This window comes from Halyomorpha halys, unplaced genomic scaffold, assembly GCF_000696795.3.
Source record: "Halyomorpha halys isolate HHAL.00 unplaced genomic scaffold, Hhal_1.1 Scaffold485.1, whole genome shotgun sequence".
Classification (NCBI taxonomy): Eukaryota; Metazoa; Arthropoda; class Insecta; order Hemiptera; family Pentatomidae; genus Halyomorpha; species Halyomorpha halys.
Window position 1 is genome coordinate 1,901 of NW_027114369.1, and position 22,712 is coordinate 24,612.

A 22,712-nucleotide genomic window follows, 5' to 3' on the forward strand; every position below is an offset into this window, starting at 1 on the left:
ATTGAATAAATCCCTAAACTTGCCAGGAAAATAGATATACGGTGTTAAAGTTTCACAAAATACGTACTTTACGCGCGGGCATTTGACCGGTATTATTGGTGTTTTAAACATCAGAACTATTCCTATAAATAATCGAGAACTCTAGAACTCTTATGGATACTACTAGAACTAAAAAAAAAATCGAAATTTTTCAAGGATGGGGGGCCAACTTCACAGAGGTAGAAAAAAACAGTAAACACTGAATATGGAAAAGTAAAAAGTAAAAGTAATTTAAGTACTTGGGGGAAATAACGTGTCACAACGGTTCTGAGAAAGAGAACATCCGAGAGAAAACTACCAAATGAGAAAATTTAAGCTTTCAAACAGGAAAAATTTACAATAAAAAAAACCTCTCCTCCAATGAAAAGTTAAAGCATTACAACGTTGTGATAAGGCCTGTGATTTTATACGGGGTGGAGACCACATGCCTACCCAACTTGGAAAAGCTGCTAAGAATAAAAGGAGGATCTTAAGAAAAATCTATGGGGCCAGGAAAACACAAGAAGGTTATAGGCGAAGATCAACAGAAAAATCAAAGACCTGGAAATCGAGATGAGAATCAGAAGGCTGATATCGCCAATATTGGAAGAGGAAAAAAGAGGGGTACGAAGTGTTCCGAAGAAGGAAAAGAAAGGCAGTCGAAGATCGTGAAACTGCGATGGGGAGAAAGAAAATCAAGAGAAGCCTAACCATTGATATTCGTAGTCCTTAGTGGCCGGTACATGATTAAAAAAAAAATAACTTTAGTTATTTGTAGACAGGCTTACTAAATATTGGGTTGTAAAATAAGTTCGTAGCGTTTTTTACAGGTGATTTCAATAAAAACTTCAGATTCTTGTGAATATTTTTAATCAATTATTACCCATTTTGATCTATTACATGTTTCCATCTTTCAGATAATGTTTTAATTCCGTTCTTCCAGAACTCCTCTATGGGCGTTTTGCGGTACTCGAGCGAATTAAAGTGTTTCCCGTTAAGAGAGCTTTGAAAGGCCCGAAATAAGTGAAAATTTGTTAGGGTTAAGTCTGGTGAATAGGGTGGGTGGCGGATCAAATCCCAGCCAAATTCCAATACTTTCTGCCGGGTCTACAAAGACACGTGAGGACGGGCGTTATCGTGATGGAAAACTATGCATATGCCATTATGAGACACAAATGATTTGAGACACTTGCATGAGATATGTTAAGCGTTTCTGTAATATCCCGTGTCGTAGAATGAGGGTTGTCTGTGATCAATGCTTGAATTTGGTCACCATCAACAGTTGAAGAACGATCCGAGTGCTTCCAAGTCAAAATTTCCTGTTCTGAGCAAAACACTTACGGACGGTGCTCTCTCCTAAGAAATCATTGCCATACACACTACAAATCTTGTTAACCGGCTGTGGTGCGGATTTTCCTTTTCGGAAATAAATGATCATTAAATGACGAAAATGAATTTTTTTTCTCTACCATTTTGAGCAAGCAAAATACCACTTAAAGATAAGGAATATCAATTGAAACTGATGCATAAAAGTACCTTAACTAATCCTTTTTTAGAATATGTAAACATTATTGACCAAGTACACATGATTTTTATAAACACAGAGAGGATTAAATTGAAATATTGAAAAACGATAAGAGCTTAGTTATAGCTGTTGCACCTTGAATTTGACTATATTTATGTTATCTGGTCAAAGAATATTTTATATGTTAACAAGGAACGTAAATTTTTAAACCCCAAACCCAAATCTCTCTTGTTTGCTATACAGAATCTTGTTAATTCATGATTAAAAATTATAGAAAGGGGAGTTTAAAAATAGCGTGTAAAATTTAAACTACCACAACAAGATAACAGGAGGAGGAATGAGAACACTCTTCTAAGTGACATCATAACTTGAATCTTAAATTGAAGAAGAGCGGCGATGTTTGCTCATGGATTAGCTGCAGATGTACGAATCGTTGTAGAATGACACATATATAAATTTAAAAAGTTGAACATCTAAAAATATTTAAGTTTTATTGAAGTTGTTATAATTTTTTCCCAATTAACTTATTATTATGAATAAATACTTGAGAATTTTCAAATATCCTTTATATCATCCTGGAGGTGTAAGTTGTTTTCTATTTCTTATTTTCTATTCGGTATAACCTGAAATTAAAATTTTAGGTAAGGCTTATCTCATTATAAATTAAGAAATTCTTTGAACTTTAAATTTTTTTCTAGAGTACATCAGTTATTATCTGATATGTATAGCTTCTTTTCATTGCCTATTTTGTTTTATTTTATTAATAAATTGGGATTTTCATCTAAATATTATTTTTGTATCTTATAATATTCACAGGTTGGTTATTACTGCTTAGTATTAAAATTTGTTACTGCATTTTTGTAACTTTAATTTAATTTATCATGATGTTTATATGTAATTTTTTTTTTATTTTGATACTGACGAGACTTAAGATTTTTTTTTTTTATCATGAAACAGAACTATCAGTAAACCCTCAGGTTCATACTTAGCACATTTTTTCTTTCTTAAAACTTGTACCCGATTCGCATCTCATAATTTTCCGAGAGTGTTGGAAAACACCTCATAAGTTTTTCGTAACTTTGGGGAATTTAAAAATGTTCAGCCTAAAGTTCACACGGAGTTCTCCTCTAAGTCCCAAGGACCAAAACCTAATAATCATTAATTACAGTTAACATGTTTAGTTTCAATGTGCATTTCGCTTATATTATTTCTTAATTGGTTGTTAAATATAAACATCTGTTAATTATTTTGGATGATTTACAAACAGTATAAATTTTTCAGTGTCTTCAAAATAAACGATGGCTAGTGCTTAAAGGCTATAATTTGGAGTACTATTTCACAAGTCCTATGTATGGATTAAATTTGGCCTTGATCACATTGATTGCTTCATAGATTAAATGTTGGGATTAGCCGAGTATGTCCAATATCATCTATTAGTCCACAAGTAGGATCTGCTGGTGGGCATTTCCTCAGTCATGTATAATGTAGTTTGATATTGTTAAATAAATTCAAAGGGTTTTGAATCTATGTTTATCTTTGATATAAAATATCATTAATGCCTATCAATGTTAAAAATTGATGAAATTTGTATCTGATTGTTAATTCTATAAATATAATTGGATTTACTCTTGTTTCTTCTACATTGCTAAATAGATCATTAACATTATCTTGGTACATTGAATCTCAAAGGGTTTTGAAAAAATTCATTATATGCAGGACTTAGTTATTATTAGGTTCATTATATTGAGGTTCACACAATTATGTATTGATCCTGAATATATAATGATTTATAAGGAATTTAACTTCATTAAAATGATTAATACATGTAGTATGAGAAGTAATAAATACATTGTAATTGGAAGGAGAAGGAGTGGGATGAAGTTTAGATATGGTCTTCAAAGGTTCATGTCGAAACACTTCCTTTATTATACTAAGGTATATATAAACAAACCATTACATAGAGGTTATTTTTTGCTGTATAGCAGTTACTTTTGTGTAGATTCATTATAAAAAGGTAAAATTTTTTTTGAGAGAATTATAAATTTGTAGTATCAATGGTTGTTTACATCTTCTATTCTTAATGTAGAGTATTTTTTTCATTAAAACTTTTTTCTTTTTTTATATTGAGGTTTCATTAGATAGAAGTTCCACTGCATTTAAAGATTTGATAGTTCTTAAATGGGGCTTTATGATATTTTGTTGAGAGATGAAAAAGGATCAGAGGCCTCTTAATTTATTGAATACTATAAATGAGTATTATATATTTGACATATATTAAAACCTAAATGTTATATATAAGTCAATTCACACTGCTGTTTATATTTATTAATAGAAAGAAGTTAATGTGGTAGGGAAGAAAATTTTCCTTCCTTAAGTAATGGGTAATTTATTTGTAAGAAAGGTCTGGAAATCTGTTGCCCTCCATATATTTTCAGATACTCTTGACTACTTTTTGCATTCCATGTTCAAAGTGATTTTGTCCCATCCACCATCCGTGCGTATAACTTGCGAAGTAGTACCCAATTGGTTTAATGGTTTGAGGGAACTTCACCTTAACGCCAAGGTGTTCATATCCCAACGGTGGAGGGGGTATGACCAAGCTGATGGGTATAAAAGCAAATTAATCTAATAAGTAATATTTACTTAGTATACCTTGCTGATGTTGAAAACATTACATATAATATACTAATTAGCTTACAGGACTAGAGATTTTACAGCCTTAGATATTTAAATGATCAATAAAATAAAAAAGGTTCCTGTTGGCAACAGAATTTATTTAAAAAACTCTGGCTATACTTTCAAACCAACTTTGCTACCTAATGTTTTTATTTATTTTTTTTTTTTTAGGAGGAAGAGGTCATTAATATTAATTATTATTGCTGTTAATACATTATTTGTGCATTTTATCTTCTATAAAAAACTTGAAATATGTACATTAATAAAGCATAAAAAAGGTGAATGGAGTTATCTTCAAAATAATTTACAATATCATAAACATATTATTTAAACTACTGAATGTAATATTCCTATCTGAAATACAGTAACTATGTCACCATCATCCTGTATATGAGAATAAACTTGTTATTATATTATTTTTCAATTGTATTCACCAATCAGAAAAATATATTTCTACAAGTATTTTTGTATCAGCAATAGAACATGGAGCATCAGTTGCCGAGGATTGACTTTTTATGTGTTATCATCCGGTTAGCTTCCATAAAATCAGTTTCATTTTGACCATACAAAAATCCAACCTTTATTTCTTAAGTCCTAGTGTTTTATTATATTATACACCTGTGTTTGTTAGTTAATAAATCTGTGATAGTATCTGCCAGTATTAATGTCCAATAGTGGATAACCTAACCTGATATTGTAGTTATAGTTATATTTGGTTGTTTAATATTAAAATTTTTAATATTTTTTAGTTGGTTAAAAGATACTGCTCTGCTTCTCCTTCTCCTAAACCTGAATCCAAAAATATTGTAGAAGTACCAGGTTTGTCATCTAAAGTTTTGCAAGTGCCCTCTCAAAGTAAGTATTAAAAAAAAAAAAGTTGAATTATAAATATAACTTTGGATTGAAATTTTGGTGCAATTTCAAATAAATTATTGTAAACATTTCCCAGAGTGTGTTTATTACTTACCAGTTCCAGAAAAGTTTATAATGAATTATTTTGGGTCTTTTTCATTAGATATAAATGATTGTTTCTTAGAATTTACCTTCAGCTTATTTATTTTATAGAAGTTTAATAATTATTAATTTAACCTTTTTTTTTTTTTTTTTGGCCCAAAGAAATCAGGCTCTATTTCTTGTAGAGTGAACAAATTCTTTCACAAACGAACTCTATTATTATCACATTATTTGCTATATGATATGCTAGAAATAAAAATAAGTGGCTAAATAACAAGAAGAGGTGCAACCACTATAGATCACTGAACAAGCAAAAAATATCAGTCATCTACTTTTAAAGTATCTCTATAGTTCAATAGTGTCTATCTTTTGTTACAAATGGGAGTTTATCAATATTTGAATAAGTTCTTCTTGGTTATATTGTTCAATGTCAACTTTACATAACAAAATTAAAGTTTTTTTTATGATTCACAGGTGTTGGCCCTGGAGCATCTAAAACTACGGGTTACAAGAATCCTGAATATTTTTGCTATGACAATATGTCTTATTTTGAAGCTGAAATTGAAATGCTGAAATTTAGATTGCCACAGCCATCCAGCAAAAAGGAATAGATTTTGATTTTTTTTTTTTTTTAGAAAAAAAAGAAGAGACTCAATAAATTATTGTAGATACTGTTACTTCATAAATATTTTGTTGTGATTAGATATTTTATATATAATTATGGATCACTTAATTAAATAATAAATATGCTTATAATCTTGAAATATTATTATTAAACATTACAGTGATTTTAAGAAAATTAAATTATTTAAATATTTATATAAAAACAGGCTTAAAATACCTTTTTTTATCTATACTATGTCATTGAGAATGGTATTATACAGAAATAGAGAATTTTTTGTCTTCTATTAGTTTTATAATATGTTCTTTGACCTGTTACTAGATACTCATGCAATCATAATATAAAATTGTCTTTTTTAAGGTATAAACACATTTAACTCAAGTCTGAGGCTCAGCATTTAAAACAGAGGCGATAGGTTTGAAAGAGACTAGATCCTGAGGCTTTCCATGTTCCTCTTATTTTGGCTTGATTTAAAGGATTCCTAAGTTGCTGGTACATTCATTTAAATGAAGCAATGCTAGCTATAAGGTCATTTTGACTAAAAATGTGTTGCCTGAAACATTTCAGTATTAAAAATATGGAAGTAGCATTTCACAAAATCACATAATTTGATATTTGCTTGGAGCATCTTCCACTTGGTGATTCAAAATTTTAAATGAACTTATGTCACTATCATTAACGGGTTGTACCTTAAGGTTTCTTTTTTTTTTTTTTTTTTTAGGCATTTTTCATTTTCTTGGTAAAAATCATTTGGATAGAAGTTTAACTTCAACCATATTTTATTTACAACACAAGTATGTGTTCTATTCTTCAAGGCAGAATAACTGGGTAGGTGACTTTTTTTTTAGGACTTGAAATGAACTTCCACCTAGGAAGGCAAAAATGATCTTTTTTGTAAATGGCTCATATACATGCCCAATATTAATGTTTCATGTTAAAAAATTTATGATACAGGACATTTAAAAACAGAATCGCCTTGCTAAGAATGCAATATCTCCCACAAATTTACTTTTGAGATTTGCATGTCAACTGTAAATTTGTTTAAAAAATAAATAAATGCAATCTTCTTCATTTTAATGTATTAAATTCCTTTATATTTTTAAATTTACTTATTTGAAATGCAGTAACTTTGACTTTCTGGGGTAGTAAGATATTGGCATTCTTACTTAACAGGGAGAAGATAATGTCTGATGAAAAACATTGATACATTTTCTGATCTAATTCAAACATATTTTTTTTTCAGTCATTAGAGATAAAAGTTAGTATTTTTAAAAAGTTGTGTAATGAATTTCACATGTTATTCTTGATTCAAATTAAAATCTTGGTAGATCAACAATATCTTTAAAGGATATTGTATTGTTAACATGAATTGTTGAAATGAATATAACATCATTATTAATCACTTTGTATACTGGTAGTCAGCCATTTAATTCTTGGGTCATTAGGATCTAAATACAGATATATGAGTATAAATCTAGATAGTGAATTATAAAAATAAACACATGAGTATATTTTTAATAATTTGAATACAAAAAAAGTAATAAACAATAATTTGTGATTTATGATTATTTTAACTGGATATTAAAAAATGAATCTATGTTAAAAATGTATGCAGTAATTCTGGGCAAAACAATCATTTTTTAGCTTCTTCAGGACAATCTGGTTGATTTAATGGATGGGCAGCTTGAAAAGCAGGAATAATTTCGAGTTCTTTTTCAATTTTTGAGATTAATGGATATAATTGTAGATTAACTTTGTACCTAAAATATAAAATGATTATAGTTAATACATCAATCAAATTATATTTTTAATAAAATTTTACGCATTTGGTGGTCAAGATATTTAAATAAACTAGTTAAAACCTTAGAAATTAAGATTTGTTACCTCCTAGCATTATAAATCTGAGGAATCAGACAACAATCAGCAATGGTTATTTCATTTCCAACACAATATTTTCCAGAAGAGACAGTTAATAGTTTTTCAACAGCTGAAAAATAAATAAGAATGGTTCATAAATATAAGCATTCAAAAGTTCTTTTTCCTATCAACAGTAAGATAAAAAAAAAATATTAAAAGTTGATACCTATAAGACCCATCCAAAAGTGGACTTAATTATATAATTTAAATTATCAGAAAAATAAAACACAAATTATGACTCATCTGTATCACATTCACCAATTTATAAAATTGTAGTTATTTATATTTATTGATTAATATTATATTGATGTAGGTGTACATAAACTTTCATTACATTATACCTTATAGGAGGCAATAAAAACAAAAAGGGTTTATTTACTAACTCTTTTAGTAAAATAACACAATAAATATTTTTAAAAGAATTTAAGAAGATTAGAGTCGATTTATACATAGAACATCTATTTTAGAGAGGTTAATTAAGGGTCAACCAATGGATATAAATAATAGTCAAACAAAAAAATATATATAAAATGTATATAATGAAATTTTCCCAGTGGCTAATCCTTAGTGGCATGATCTACCACTACTCCAGCACACCGCTACCAAAGCATTTTTTATTTCTTGGTTATCACTGGTCAATTTTTAAATAGTATATCTATATAATATTTTTGTTTAATTTGCACTATTTTGGGTAAATGGATGTGTTCAATTTTATAATAAAGATTTGTCTTTACATTATATTAATAAAACTGAATAATTATATCAGTTTTTGATAAAAACATTTTGAATTGTTGCAAGCAAAATTTTTGAAAAGTACTGTAATGGAAATGTACCTTCAAAACCTTTATTGATCCAACGCTGGGCCCATTCATTTCTTTTTCCTTCTTCTATTTCAACCAAAAGAGTCCAGTTTTGTAAAGGCTGGATCCCTGTTACAATTATATCACATATTTCTCGAACCTGATAAAAAAGGAAAATAAAGTATATCATAATATTCAAAAATTATTTAAAGTAAATAAAAGTAAAATTGATAGTTGTTACTTATTCTCATATCTAAAATATAATTTTGAAGATGAAAAGGTTAAATATTAAATAGATATGAGAATTTTTATTTTATTATACATAATATTATAGACTCTTGATCTCAGGGCGGGTTTCTAGGCATTCAGAACACTTATCTTTAATAGCACTTTTACAATTATACTTAATTATATGTTGAGCAACACTAAACAATTTATGCTCTCCTATGATGACTGATGGTTTTTGATGACTTCTATTTCACAAAATAACACTGTCTTTCAACAAAGCATTTGGTTCTCTAAGAGTTTTCAACACACAAACAAAACTCGGCAATCCTAACAAAGAAGTATCTTAATCTTGTCGGATGACTCTTTTGTTGTCTTCTTTTTCAAGATGTCTGAAAGAGACAAAGGATGTTCAGGACCTCCTGCATCCAGGATATGTCTTCCTCCTCCTCCCATGTCTAAACATCAAGTAATCAACCAATCGTGATCTTTCTCTCGATGTTTAATGTAAACATTGATTGTAGCATAACAGTTTTGAGTTTTTGTATGTGCTTTTCTTAATGAAAATTATTCTTTAACATTTATTCGTGACTTCTATTTTTTCTTAAGTTTACTGTAACTACAATTATGATGGGAAGTTATATAAAGTTTAAAATATTGAATCTGCTCAACATGGCTGCTATTCAACGGACTTTTGGAAGAATATGCGCTGCCATCTTGGCTTTGAACGATATCTTTTGTGACTGCATATTTTACTGATGAAAATTGGTAAGCTTACTTTTTTGTTTAATACAACAAATAAACAATACTGAAATGATACATAACATAACACATACTAAAAATCATTTATATATATAAAATAACTATTTATTCATAAAAGGATAATACAATTTATTTTTAATAGGCATTGTTCAGATTTTCGAAGATGCTATTTCCAAATTCAAAAATAGTATCTTTCAAAACCTTATTGAAGTGTTTGTTGTGTTCATCTGGTGGGGCAGGGAGAGATCTGATGCTATTGAATTCTAGTAATGATAATTTTTAGAGTAGTGGATTTGGAGTCGGGAGCATTGGATAGGGCATAATGAATGTGGGGGGATTTAGCTCATTGAACCTAATGAATGCTTTCAATTCCACATAGGATAGTATTAGGGAAGAATTACTAAAGATACAAATCCAACTATACCTCATAGGGGTTATTGTAAGTTACTTTTCTGATAATTGTAGATTCTTGAGGTATGATATGGATGTTGGATCAAAAACCTATAAGAACACACGTTGTGTTCCTCAGAGTTATGGTTGTTGAATATGTTGAATGATGTGGTGCTAAGGCCCCCTATACCGGAAAAACACTATTACGAGACAAGATTTGTCAATTATTTCTTATCCTCATGAGGTTTAAATTAATAAAACGAAATATTAATCAAATATGAGAATTTTATTTATATAATTTAATAAATACCGACTCAATCATAAGACGGGTTTTCCAGACAACCAGGACACAATCATGCAGAAATATTATTCTTAAAACTAAATTTTGATATTTGATGCGTAAAGCATAATGGAACTAATTGCAAAATTAAGCAAGTTAACCATTACTATTTTCAATGATGATTCTATATGTTCATTACTTGATGATAATTAACTAAGGATGCACATTCAAATTGCTGTTTATTATAAGATGTAATGTCTTTACCGTTGAAATGTAGACAGAGGATGATCAGCTACCCCTTCCAGGACACGTCCACTCTCCTGCTATCCAAAACAAACAAGTTCTGCTCTCTTCCTCTTTGTCTACTACAAAAGTTTTGATAGTCGATACTAATGTTGATTATTGCACAATCATTTTGAGTTTTTTTTTCATGATTTCTGATGTATAATATTTCCTTGACAATAATCTTCCCTTCTATTATTAATTGGAAATATAATCTTGGCAGAAAAACTACAAAAGTTGAAAATATTTGAATCTAGATAGCAGGAATTCAATCTACTTGGGCATGGTGCCACCACCTTGACTATTTGAGCGATGTATATGACTCTATGACTACTATCTAGTTTAATAAAACTAATCAATGTTTACAACAACAATACATTTAAAACATACCTAAACTATATAATATAACAATAGTCAAGAAAGTTTTTTTTTTTTTTTAAAAAGAGAATTACTTAAATCTATGGAGAGGAAATGAAGGCTTTCACTTCCAGTATGACAATACATCCCAGTGGATGCTTCGAATTGTCTATAAGGTAAAGTAACTGTAGCAAAAGGGACTGCTTCCTTGTACCATTGGGACATCTTAGTTTTACAATAGGGAGACATTCGGATATATTGTCCCTACCACTGGGACAAAAACCCATTTTCTGACACAAAATAAGAAAAATGCAAAAACTCATGTTTTCCGTTCTTAAGGCCTCAATAATAGATTTCAAGGGTAATTATTTTTTTTTTCTCAATTTTTTCAAACAAGTGGTAGTTAAAATTTGTATTTTCACCTCAAAAATTAGTCCATGTGCAGAAATGCAGTGATTTATTTTTAGATCCAATCCCAAATTAATATGGGCATTCCAAGTTATGACAAAAAAAATTAGAATCAAAGATTTATAGCTTACTTTAATTCTTTTAAGAACATCACTGGGCATCAAAGCTCTTTCAGGCCTTGTATCTTCCAAATAGTTAATGATATTCATCTGAAAAATGAGAAAATAAAGATAAATTAAAAATAAGAAACATTAATTTGGTTATAAAATACTTTGTTCAATTTCTCAATGGCTGAACTACATATATAACATCCTTAATAGTTGTGGATCTTATTAATCTTGGAGCACACGATTCAACTATAATTCCAAAAAAAAAAACAATAGGCAACTAGACAGAATTATTAAATTATAAATAATTTAATATTCAGATCTAAATTAATTTATGGATCATTGTAATTACTAAAATATGATAAAAATTATGCTTTTACACGGCTAAGATATTATTCAGTCATGGCTTAATTGAAGTTAAGGAAAAAAATGTTAGTCGGCTGTCAGCTAATAGAATTTATATTAATTTCTGACTGAATATATGTTTAGGATATACAAAACTTATACAAAAATTTTGTTTTAATTAAATTCCACTAGGCTTAAATATACCCATCTTCCCTTATAGGTATGAGAGGCTTCAGAGAATTGTTTCTACTATCACTGCACACCTGCTGAGCACCTTATCCTCCCTAATTTGCTCCAATTGCTATAGTTTCCAGATCTTCTCCCAGAAAACTTTGTAACCGAAATATATCGTTATCACATATATGTAATACATCTTGCCAGGTTTAGTCATATCCTTCATTACTCTGCAAATCTGGTCCTCTCAAATGCTTGGTCAAGACTAGATTGTGATGTCACTGTTTCCATACCAATCTGTTACTGTTCTCTACTTTCATCAGACTTGATATCCTTGTTATCCAAAGAATTAGACGCCACTTATCATTTCCAATTTTCTCTATTTCCCCAGGTTTCCCCTCGCTTTTGCTATCATCACCCGACGGCTCCTCCCTAGAGTCGGGCCATACTGCGTCTTGTGGTTTGTGATTGCTTGGTATCCACTCACGTAAAAACCCTCCAACATCCTCTGAAGTCTCTGCTTCAGACAGATTCCTGTTGGTGTACACAATAGGGCGCTTACTTGTAATGCTGCCACTTTCTGAAAGTTTGGTATTTTTCTTGGAAATAGTGTGTTGAAGAAAAGTTATTTGAGCCTGTCCTAGTGTCGATTTCTCTTGTGACAATTTCAGCCCAAAATCCCACATTCTTTGGATGACACTGTTCAGATATTGAACGTGGGTTGACTCGGATTTTCTGAATGCCAACAAATCATTCATAAATATATTTGGCATATCTCTTCATCAATACTCCGCAGAAACGTGGTGCAAGTGTTTTTCATGCTGAACGGCATCCTCGTAAACTTGAAGAGGTCTCTTTCAAACATAAATGCTGTTTCGTGGCAATCCGAAGAGTGTATTTGGATATGATGATACCCTGCTTTCAAACCTAGTGTACTGATGGTCGCACCACTGGGCCTATGAAGAATATCTTCAAACATGGGCATCAGGTACTTTTTGTAGATCGTATTTTCGTTTATCGACACAACAAATTTCTCTGCAGTTTCGCTCTGTGCATTCTTTTTGACCGCCCATAGCGAACTATTATCTATAGCTATTAATTATTACGCCTTGTTACATCAGGTTGTCTAAATTCTCCGTAATCATGTGCTGCCTCAATGTTTACAGACACTGTCTTTCCTTAATATATGTCATTTTATCCTGTTTCAAGGGGAATTCATGGACGGATATACCCAGTTCTCTTAGGATATCTCCCTGCTTGAAAGAAATGTTATCGTATTTGGCCAGGATCGACTCCCTCCAATCCATCGCCCCAATATTAGAATAGTATATAATTTATTTTTAAAATGAGTATTAAAATAAACCTATCATCTCCAGAATGATCCAAAATTAGCAAGAGAGTTGAGCTAAATGTTATGATAATGGTTTACATATAAATCTAATGTTTGACTTAGAGCAATCCAAATATTTCTGATAATGACTGTCTCGTACTCAAACAATATTGATATAAAAATTAAGAAGCTAGCCAAAAAATGATGTAATATCCACTAGATTATTTTCTTCAAAAAGTTCTCCAGGTATATCTTATGTAGTTCTTTTCAGAGCAAATTTATACAACTTTGTACTTTTTTTTCTAAATATTTATGTTATGGTATTATTTATGACAAAAAAATACTTATTCTTTAATTATAATATTTCAATTTCTTGAGACAAGGTAATTATTTATTAAATAAATCAAAACTTGTATCCTTTTTTGTCTCAACATTTTTTATTTTTCACCAGTCCAACGTTTCGGCCATTTTAGCCATCCTCAATTATAATTTCTTCCTCACATTAAATTTAGAGTTACTTTTGCAGGCTATACTGCCCAGGTCATTCATTAATTATAAGTTAAAAGCCTATTTTTTAAATTTAAAATATATACATACTAATATTTAATTATTAGTAATAATATTGAATTGAAATATTTACATACTTCTTATATAAGAAGAATTAAATATTTATGATTTTAAATTTTAAAAATAGGCTTTTAACTTATAATTAATGAATGACCTGGGCAGAATAGCCTGCAAAAGTAACTCTAAATTTAATGTGAGGAAGAAATTATAATTTAAGATGTCCTTGAGGATGGCTAAAATGGCCGAAATGTTGGACTGGTGAAAAATAAAAAGTGTTGAGACAAAAAAGGATACAAGTTTTGATTTACTTAATACTTATTCTATGTTAGTTATTTATTGTTATAATATAACATGATATATATTACATGAATTACAAATGGTTATGATGCATCAATATATAAACTAGTAAATGTTTTTAGATAAAAAGAGTTAATTCTTAACTGATTCAATCAATGTATTGCCATCAATATGTAAAGCTGGAACTCGCCCCATTGGATTTATTTTTTTGTATTCTTCAGAATTTTGTTCCCCCCCATCTTTGACCAAGTTAATTGGCTTGATATCATATTGTATTTCTTTTAGATTCAAGGCTAAAAACAAGAAAATTGTAATACATAAATAAAAACAAAATTATGTAATCATAGCAACATTCATTTTAAGTATATACACATACCAATTCTGACGCGCCAAGCACAAGAACTTCTCCAGTAAGAATACAAAAGAGGCTGTAAATAACAATTAATGATCAAAATAAGATAAATAAATGCTATGATAAATTATTAATAGTCTTTGTTTGTAGGAAGATAGTCTGGATGGCAGTCAATAAAGGTATCAAAATAGTTGAAGAAAACTATTTATTGTAAACCAACATATCTCCCCACTTTGCATGGCTATCAGATTGAAACAAAGATGACAACTGGTTCTTCGTTGTATGACTTCAGTTGTCATCTTCATTTCAATCTGATAGCCTTGCAAAGTGGGGTAAAATGTTGCTTAACAACAAATAGTTTTCTTTTACTATTTTGATACCTTTATTGACCACCACCCGGACTATCTTCCTACAATCTACTTCATATAGTCAACTATTTTCTTACAATATTATTAGTCTTGTTCTAATATTTTATATTGATTTAAAAAAAAAAAAAAGATCTATTGCATTGGACGATAAATATTGCGAAGTGTAGTAAGAATCAGATACTAAGGATAATTATATATTAATGTAATCCATATATGCAAAGATTATTTTACTCATTGATTGTAAATAATAGTATACCAAACAGCTAAAGAATTTACCAAACAATATATGAGTATCAATTTATGTTGAACCTTATGTACTCTATGGTGTTAATTTTCAGCAGTTAAGGGCTTTTAGAAGCTTGGAAATATGTGGGTGAGGGGTGAGGTTAAAAATAAAAAAAAAACAACAGGAAGATCATAAACATAATTTTTTTCTAAGCAATAAATATATTATTATTCTATGGGCAACAGACCATGGAGGCCTAAGTCCTCGTGCGATGTATTTCCCAATACTAGGATGTAATATTCCCATTTAAGAACCATACTGAGGGTAAGGAGCAGTACTATTAGAAGAATGATTATATTTAATCATTAATTGAAATAATGAATGTAGACACACAAAAGGAATTCTTATAGGCAGTTAGGAGGATATCACTTATAAACATTCAGGGATAAGCTGGTAGAGGGATAATGATGAGCAACATTAAACACAAACAGGTCACACTATGCTGGACCCTTTGTTACTACCCCTTTCTTGCAGCAACTTCATTAGATGTAAGGGCATGTGAAAAATAAAAAAGCTAATGGTATAATTTACCATATATATATATCTAACATATACCAATCTAACATTGGTAGGATTCCTCTTACTTTTAAGCAATCAATTATATAATCACAATGTATAAGAAAGGAGCTTATGATGCACTTGGCATAAGTAACTCTAACTCAAACAACGTTGCGAATGAGTGCTTTGCTATGTTTAGAAAATTAATTGTATGTAGGCAGATGTACCAACAATGGATACTTCCCCTATATTTGCTACTTAGACAAACAAATGACAAAAACTACCGGAGGCATTGGATTAAATTCAAACTGTGAGGGTATACAGCTAAACCCTAAACATATCTAGTAATATTGATTTCAAAAAAGATAAAACCAACAGTTAGCTCATGAGTGTAAGTTGGAATTTTTCTTTAAATGTTTCAGTTGGAAAATTTAGGGTCATGATCTTTTAGTGATGAATAGTAGGGATGTATTTCTCCCAAGGGAGTAATTCATTCTTATTTTACTGTAGTATTATTAAGATTTTATATACAATAGACTTTTTTTTCGGCCTAGACTCCAATTAGAGTGCTATACTGCCTGTTGGGGGACAAAATTTTTCATTTTGTGGGACCGCCACTCAATGAAAAAAGTCAACGCCCCAGGCCGGATCCAAACCGGCATTGTCAATAGACATCAAATTGGTAAGACTATGCCTTAAACACTGAGCTACAGGCGGCCCATTAGACTTATTATAATAAGCCTATTATTATATAATAATAATTATGTATAAATTTAGCTGTGTATTTGAAATTTTTCTTAGCTTTTCTACTGAAGACTTAAGTTTCAATGTATTAAATTGAAATGAAAAACATTTTGGTAGATACAGTATAAATTTTTTTATCAAAGTATGTATAATTTATGACATCATTTTCAAATATGCTTGTATTTAGATAGATATTTGATTTGATGCAGTCAGCATATATTTAACATTTATGTGAATAAAATTAACTAATCAATACCAATAAAAGTGTATGGAATGACAATACCTTTCTTTTAGCGTTAAAGGAGGATTATAGGTATTGGTAAATATTATATTCTTTAATTTCTAGTTTAATAATCCATACTACAGTGCAGAAAAAAGTGAAATTAATCTAAATAAATTATAGTTTACAAGGTATTACTTGATATTTAAATTAATTTAGTATTTATAAATAATTATTTATTAAGAGCAGATTTTAATCTTTTTAGAATCGACCATGACTGAGTTATAAAAGCCCATGTAACTAGAAATATAATAATATCAAAAATCAACATATCATAAAAGAGAATGAAAGTACTATTTTTTTATTTGATAGAGATTTAATCCTTGCCAAACTATAATAACAAACTTTATATAATACTAATATATATCATAACAAAACTAAAAGAAAATCAATAGCTAATACAAGGCACAACCTTGCCAACAGCAGACATAATACAGTAGCTAAGTAATATCAAAATTAATAACAAGACTACAGTCACTCAATCAACTACCTATGTAAAAACAATACTGTTACATAACAGTTTGAAAGAACCGGTTCGTTAAGATAAATCTTACAAAGAACTACAAAGCATATACTAATTTCACAAAACATATAACAAGTTCAAAATCAAAGAAAACAATATATTCGTGATGTAACTACATATTTACATATGAACGTATGTACAACTTAGTGTACATACACTGAGTGTCAAAAGTATTTGAAATTTATTTATACTTTTATTCTTTTGTTAATTTGTGTATTTCTTTGTAGTTATTGCCGAGGAATCTGCGGTGGGTGTCGACTCTGAAAGGAGGCCATAGTCGCCAAGAGTATTAATGAGCCACTTTACTCAAACTCGAAGCTGAGGTGGCTCGAAACTCGAAAATTAGACCGATTCCGGTCTAGGTGGGTCAAAATTAATTCCTTGGTGGACCTGTGAAATAGATTCCGACGTAGTGGGTTAACAAAATAATACTAAAAAAAAGAAAGAACCTGTTCTTAAGAAGTACTTTCTTACTGTTAGACCGAGATTCAATAAACAAAATAATCTGCCACAGCATATTCGTATCTTACTAGGGGAAAAACGGATAGCAAGGACTAAGTTGCGTAGGACCAGATATCAAACTGACAAAACGTATTACACTAAATTGATTAACAAACTAAAAGTAGAAATCAAAAAAATTAAAATTCAAAATTGACTTACCTTTACAGAAAATCTTACAACTGACAAATCATTATCGGGAACCAATAAAAAAACCTGCTGAATTTCAAATTTAAACCATTCACTTTTCACCGAATCCCAAACCTGGACCAGAACTGACGAGGAAAAATCACAAACATTCGGACAACACCTCTCTAAAATTTCTATTCCACTTCCTGATATCCTTAACCCAATTCACCTTGAATGTATTAAAACATAACTAAATATTCCGCTCCAAATGACCCTCCCACCTAAAGCATTTCATCCTTTAAAAACGTCCAGTGTCATTCAAAGATTAGCTACCCGCAAAGCTCCTTAACACGATCTAATAACATTCCACATCCTAAAACTTCTTCCTCGAAAAGTCATCCTATTCCTCACCTACACATATAAAGCCGTTCTCCGTTCGTATTTTCCTGACCCAGTGAAACTATCTATAGCTAAAATGATACCCAAACCCCAAAAGCCGCCAGAATATCCATCTTCCTACCGTCCTGTCTCTCTACTACCGACCATGGGCAAAATCCTCGAAAAACTCATTTTGAAACGCCTATACCTCATCCTAGATTCCAATCATATAATCCTTGATCACGAGTTTGGATTCCGAACATCCCACTCCACTACCCAACAATGTCATCGTGTGGTGAGCGTAAACTCCGTAAATTCTAACCCCCCACATACTTTCTCATCGTCCGTTCCTTTCTCACTGATAGATTATTCCAAGTAAACCACAAGGACTCCTGTTCATGACTCAAGGTAGTATCCTTGGTCCCATCCTATACAGCTGACATCCCAACCAATCCTAACTGTCCTCACCACGTATGTCGATGACACATGTATGCTGGCAAGTAATAATAACCCTTTGAGTGCATCCCAATCTCTCCAGTCCCGTATCACAACCTTTGAAGAATGGTGCCGAAATAGAGGATAAAATATATCCCATCAAATCACCTTTACTCTTCGTCAGATAAAGAACGTAACCGCGGAAAGAACTTAAAAAAACTTTATTGGTATCAAAGTTACAAAATATGCACTACTACTACTACACTATTACTACGAATAACAAAGTAACAACTCTAATAACTGAATGATCTCCTTAGCTCTGTAACAGGGGGATATAAATACAATGATGGTGGAAGGGGATAATGCTGAGTCAGATATATAGGGTTATGCACCTTAACTGTCGTAAACCTACCGACTGCCCGACAGTATGCTTTAATAAATAATGTTGCTCTTACCTCTGTAGAACAGATCCATTACCTTGGACCACAGCTGGACAAACGACTGATTTGTAATCCTCACAAAAGACTGAAAAGACATGACACTGCACCTCGATTTCGACTATTAAAGCACTTAATAGACAAACAGTCTAAACTTCTAATTCACTACAAAAGACTGATCTACATGACAATAATAAGGCCTATTTGGACATACGGAGTTGGGCTTTGGGGCTCCACTAAACCTTCGAATTCTTTTCGTTTCCAATCCTTACAACCAAAATCCTTGATGCTCTCTACTTTGTCACAAATAAAATCATCCAAAAAGACCCTAATGTTCCTTATGTAACCAATCTAGGCCGAACCAGATATCAATCCTTCTATTATAAACACACTAACCACTCAAACCCATTAATTTCTAACCTTGCTTCCTCTTTCATTCCTGACAATCCTCAGAGGCGCCTGAAAAGAAGAAGGCCACAAGACCTGCTAATGTAAAAACGTCATTAGAGTGCTACCAATGGGTATTTTCTCTACGCGCCTGTATCATACCATTATGATTTTACTTCAAATTTACTTGTTGTATTTTATGTACAGTTGTAAATATCAATAAATAGGTAAAACAAAACAGGATGGAGGCTGGAAAGCAAAATGAGTCCTCCCGGAATGCTGGGTCTCCTTACAGGATTCAGAGGCTTTTGGGAGAAGCTCATTGAACACGGAAAGGATATTGACCATCTGATTCCAGCTGCAGCGTCTTATAGTAGAATGTACTTACTATGTAGCGCTGAGGAGAACTATCTGCCCGTTCAGGGATTAAACTTGGTCTCGAAAATGTATATGTTTATTAATCCAGAAAGCAGAATGTCTCTTAATCTCATAATATAAAATAAGTTCCCGCAGTGTGTTGGTAACTTAGTAAGATAAATAACCAATGTAACATTTATATACATATATAATATGTACATATAATGGTACATTATATGTAAGTAATATATGTAAATTGTATGTACTAGATGAAGAGGATTGGCGTGAGTCCATCAAGGAGTATCTGTCTCTGGACATGTCCTAACTTCAAAGGCTTAACGCACTTTTTATCTTATACGGATTCTGTATTTAGGATCATTTGTACATGCCTTTACCCATCTTACCAATTTCCAGTAATGTCCTCATGCGGCCTTTATGCCAGCGGTTATGATTTCAAAGGCAGGTGTATATCCATAACATAAAACTGCTAGAGCCGGAATATCTTTTAATGATCTCCATGTCAGTATATTAGCAAAGTAAATGTCAGATCTCACTACTTCACTCTAAAATTTCTCGTTTAATGGAGAATCTAAAATTAGAGGGGAGAGGCTATTATAGCCGAGGGAGTCGAGGCGTCATCAGATCATGTTTGAAAACTATGTTCACTTAAAACTTGAATTTTCTTAGGTTTATAAATATTAGAAAATAGGAAAAGAATTTAAATTTATGATTCCCAGGAGAGGAGTTCATTAGAAATACAGGTTTCATGCCATATTTCAATTCCAAGCGCTTTTTATATTAACAGTATTAAATATTGTTTTATTTAAGTATTTCAAGTCTCCTCTTACCGTTTGAAGTAGATATTTCAGAAGTGATATAGATCCGGGCTAATCGTAAGCTATAATAATCAAAAGCTAAATCGGGATTCTAGTGGGGCGGATTTACCGGAAAGGTTTGCCTTTATTTAACAGGTACAGATTTTTAAAGCTTTGTTTAATGAATCATTTTATTTGTTTTCGTACGAAAAAAAAATTGTACATTAGGGTGGACCGAAAAAACCATCTTCCGCTCGCTCATGGGTAGCATTGCTACACTATAAATACAAAAGAAAAAGAAGCAATGATAGAAGTTTGATTGAAGTATAATGTAGATTTATTAATTGAATTGTAAATAGTTTATAAACCATGTGAATATTATCATAATTGCAAATATATTATTCCAATAAATAGAAGTAAACAAACTAATTTAATAAATAATACATTGTAAAGTGATTTCTTACAGGAATCGCCTCTCACCGGCGATTCCACCAACTCTCTCATTCCCTATTTAAATTCAAAAAAGCATTATTAAATTTAAAAATTAAGGAAACTCTTCAACAAATCAATTTCATTATTACCAAAATTAATTCTCTTTCATCATTGTTAGCTTCTTTCATTGGTGATGATAATATGACTAAACTTAATAATGGCATTAAAAACATTTTTACTTCCACTAAACAATGTAACAAACTCTCACTCACCTCCAAATTCCAACATATTTATGAACAATCTCTATCCACCACAATCTACCCCAAAGGCCTAGAAAACTGGGTACATAATATATCTTCCACCACTATACCTACCAACGTTGTTAACATTCTTAGTCTTGGCCCCAATTTAGCCACCCCCATCTCTAATTCTGCCAAACTCATCCCTCAACTTATTACTGATCTGGAATATATATATATATATATATAGAGAGAGAGACAACCTATTTGACATCACTGAGGAAGACAAAGAACTATCCCGCATCCGGATTAGCAATATGATATCCAATCACCTTCAACATCCCACATCCCAACCTTCCCTTCTCTCTCTCTCTCTTACTTTTCTAAGACTTAACCCACACCAGATCCTTTCTCAAATCTAATGACCAACTTATTGTTACTAGAGCTGACAAAGGAAACCTGACTGTCATCTTAGATAAGACTGAGTACATTGAAAAAATTACACAACTCCTCTCTGACCAATCCACCTATAATATCTTCCAATGTATATATCCACCAATCCATCTTCAACCCGTGATCCCACCCGCTCACTTATGAATAAGTTTAATCAGCATATTAAAACCCTTCTTCATAATAAATTAGTTAACCGTCCCACCTACTACAAGCTAATTTCTTATAATTCTTTACCTCCTCGACTATACGGACTTCCTAAAATCCACAAACCTGGCAACCCCCTTCACCCCATCATATCCAATATTAATGCTCCATCTTCTAAACTTAGCCAATTCCTCCTTCCGTCTCTTCAGTTCCTGAGCCATGACAACCCTTACGACATCCACAACTCTTTCCAACTACGAGAACAATTAATATCCCTTAGAATTCCCGCTAACTTCATTCTTACTTCTTCTGATGCTGAAAGCCTCTTCACCAACATACCCATCGACAAAGCACTTCCAATTATTGAAAAGAACTGGACTATAATAGAGCCACATACCACTCTTAACTTAGCCTCGTATCTTGAATCGCTTGAACTATGTTGCAAATTTGGATATCTAACTTTTCATGGAAAGTTTTTTCACCAAACATCAGGTCTCGCCATGGGAAACTCTCTCGCCCCCGATCTCTCTAACATTTTAATTATCAAGAAATATGTAGACGACCTTTTTCTCATTCTAAACCCTGATAAAATCCCTCATATCCTTTCTTCTTTTAACTCTTACCACCCTCGCCTTCATTTCACCGTTGAAACCGAAATTAACTCTTCCCTTCCCTTTCTTGACCTGCTTATTATAAAGAATAATAACGGCTCCTTGTCCACTGACTGGTATAACAAACCCACTTACTCTTACTACTTACTAACACTACCTTACTATTTTTCTCAGCACCCCCACCATCAAAAAATTAACATTGCCAAAAATCTCATACACCGTTGCCTTTCCTTATCCGATCCCCAATACCATAACACAAACATTCACCGTATTAAGACTATCTTGCTTTCAAATGATTTTCCACTTCACA

General features: G+C 31.3%; 2 protein-coding genes across 2 annotated transcripts; one reads left to right on the forward strand and one right to left on the reverse strand.

Annotated features, from left to right (window-relative positions):
- Positions 1-1,968: 1,968 nt before the first annotated feature.
- Positions 1,969-5,803, forward strand: LOC106683459 (NADH:ubiquinone oxidoreductase subunit V3). The gene is made up of 3 exons (XM_014424954.3): positions 1,969-2,126; positions 4,969-5,074; positions 5,648-5,803. Exons 1-3 carry the CDS (start codon positions 2,076-2,078, stop codon positions 5,782-5,784), a joined length of 294 nt encoding a protein of 97 aa, XP_014280440.1. The 5' UTR covers positions 1,969-2,075; the 3' UTR covers positions 5,785-5,803.
- A 1,478-nt stretch (positions 5,804-7,281) lies between these two features.
- LOC106683460 (probable maleylacetoacetate isomerase 2) lies at positions 7,282-17,107 on the reverse strand. Its single transcript, XM_014424956.2, has 7 exons — positions 16,977-17,107; positions 14,413-14,464; positions 14,181-14,329; positions 11,348-11,425; positions 8,546-8,672; positions 7,680-7,782; positions 7,282-7,555 (listed from the first exon to the last, which is right to left on the reverse strand). Exons 1-7 carry the CDS (start codon positions 16,992-16,994, stop codon positions 7,429-7,431), a joined length of 654 nt encoding a protein of 217 aa, XP_014280442.1. The 5' UTR covers positions 16,995-17,107; the 3' UTR covers positions 7,282-7,428.
- Positions 17,108-22,712: the final 5,605 nt, after the last annotated feature.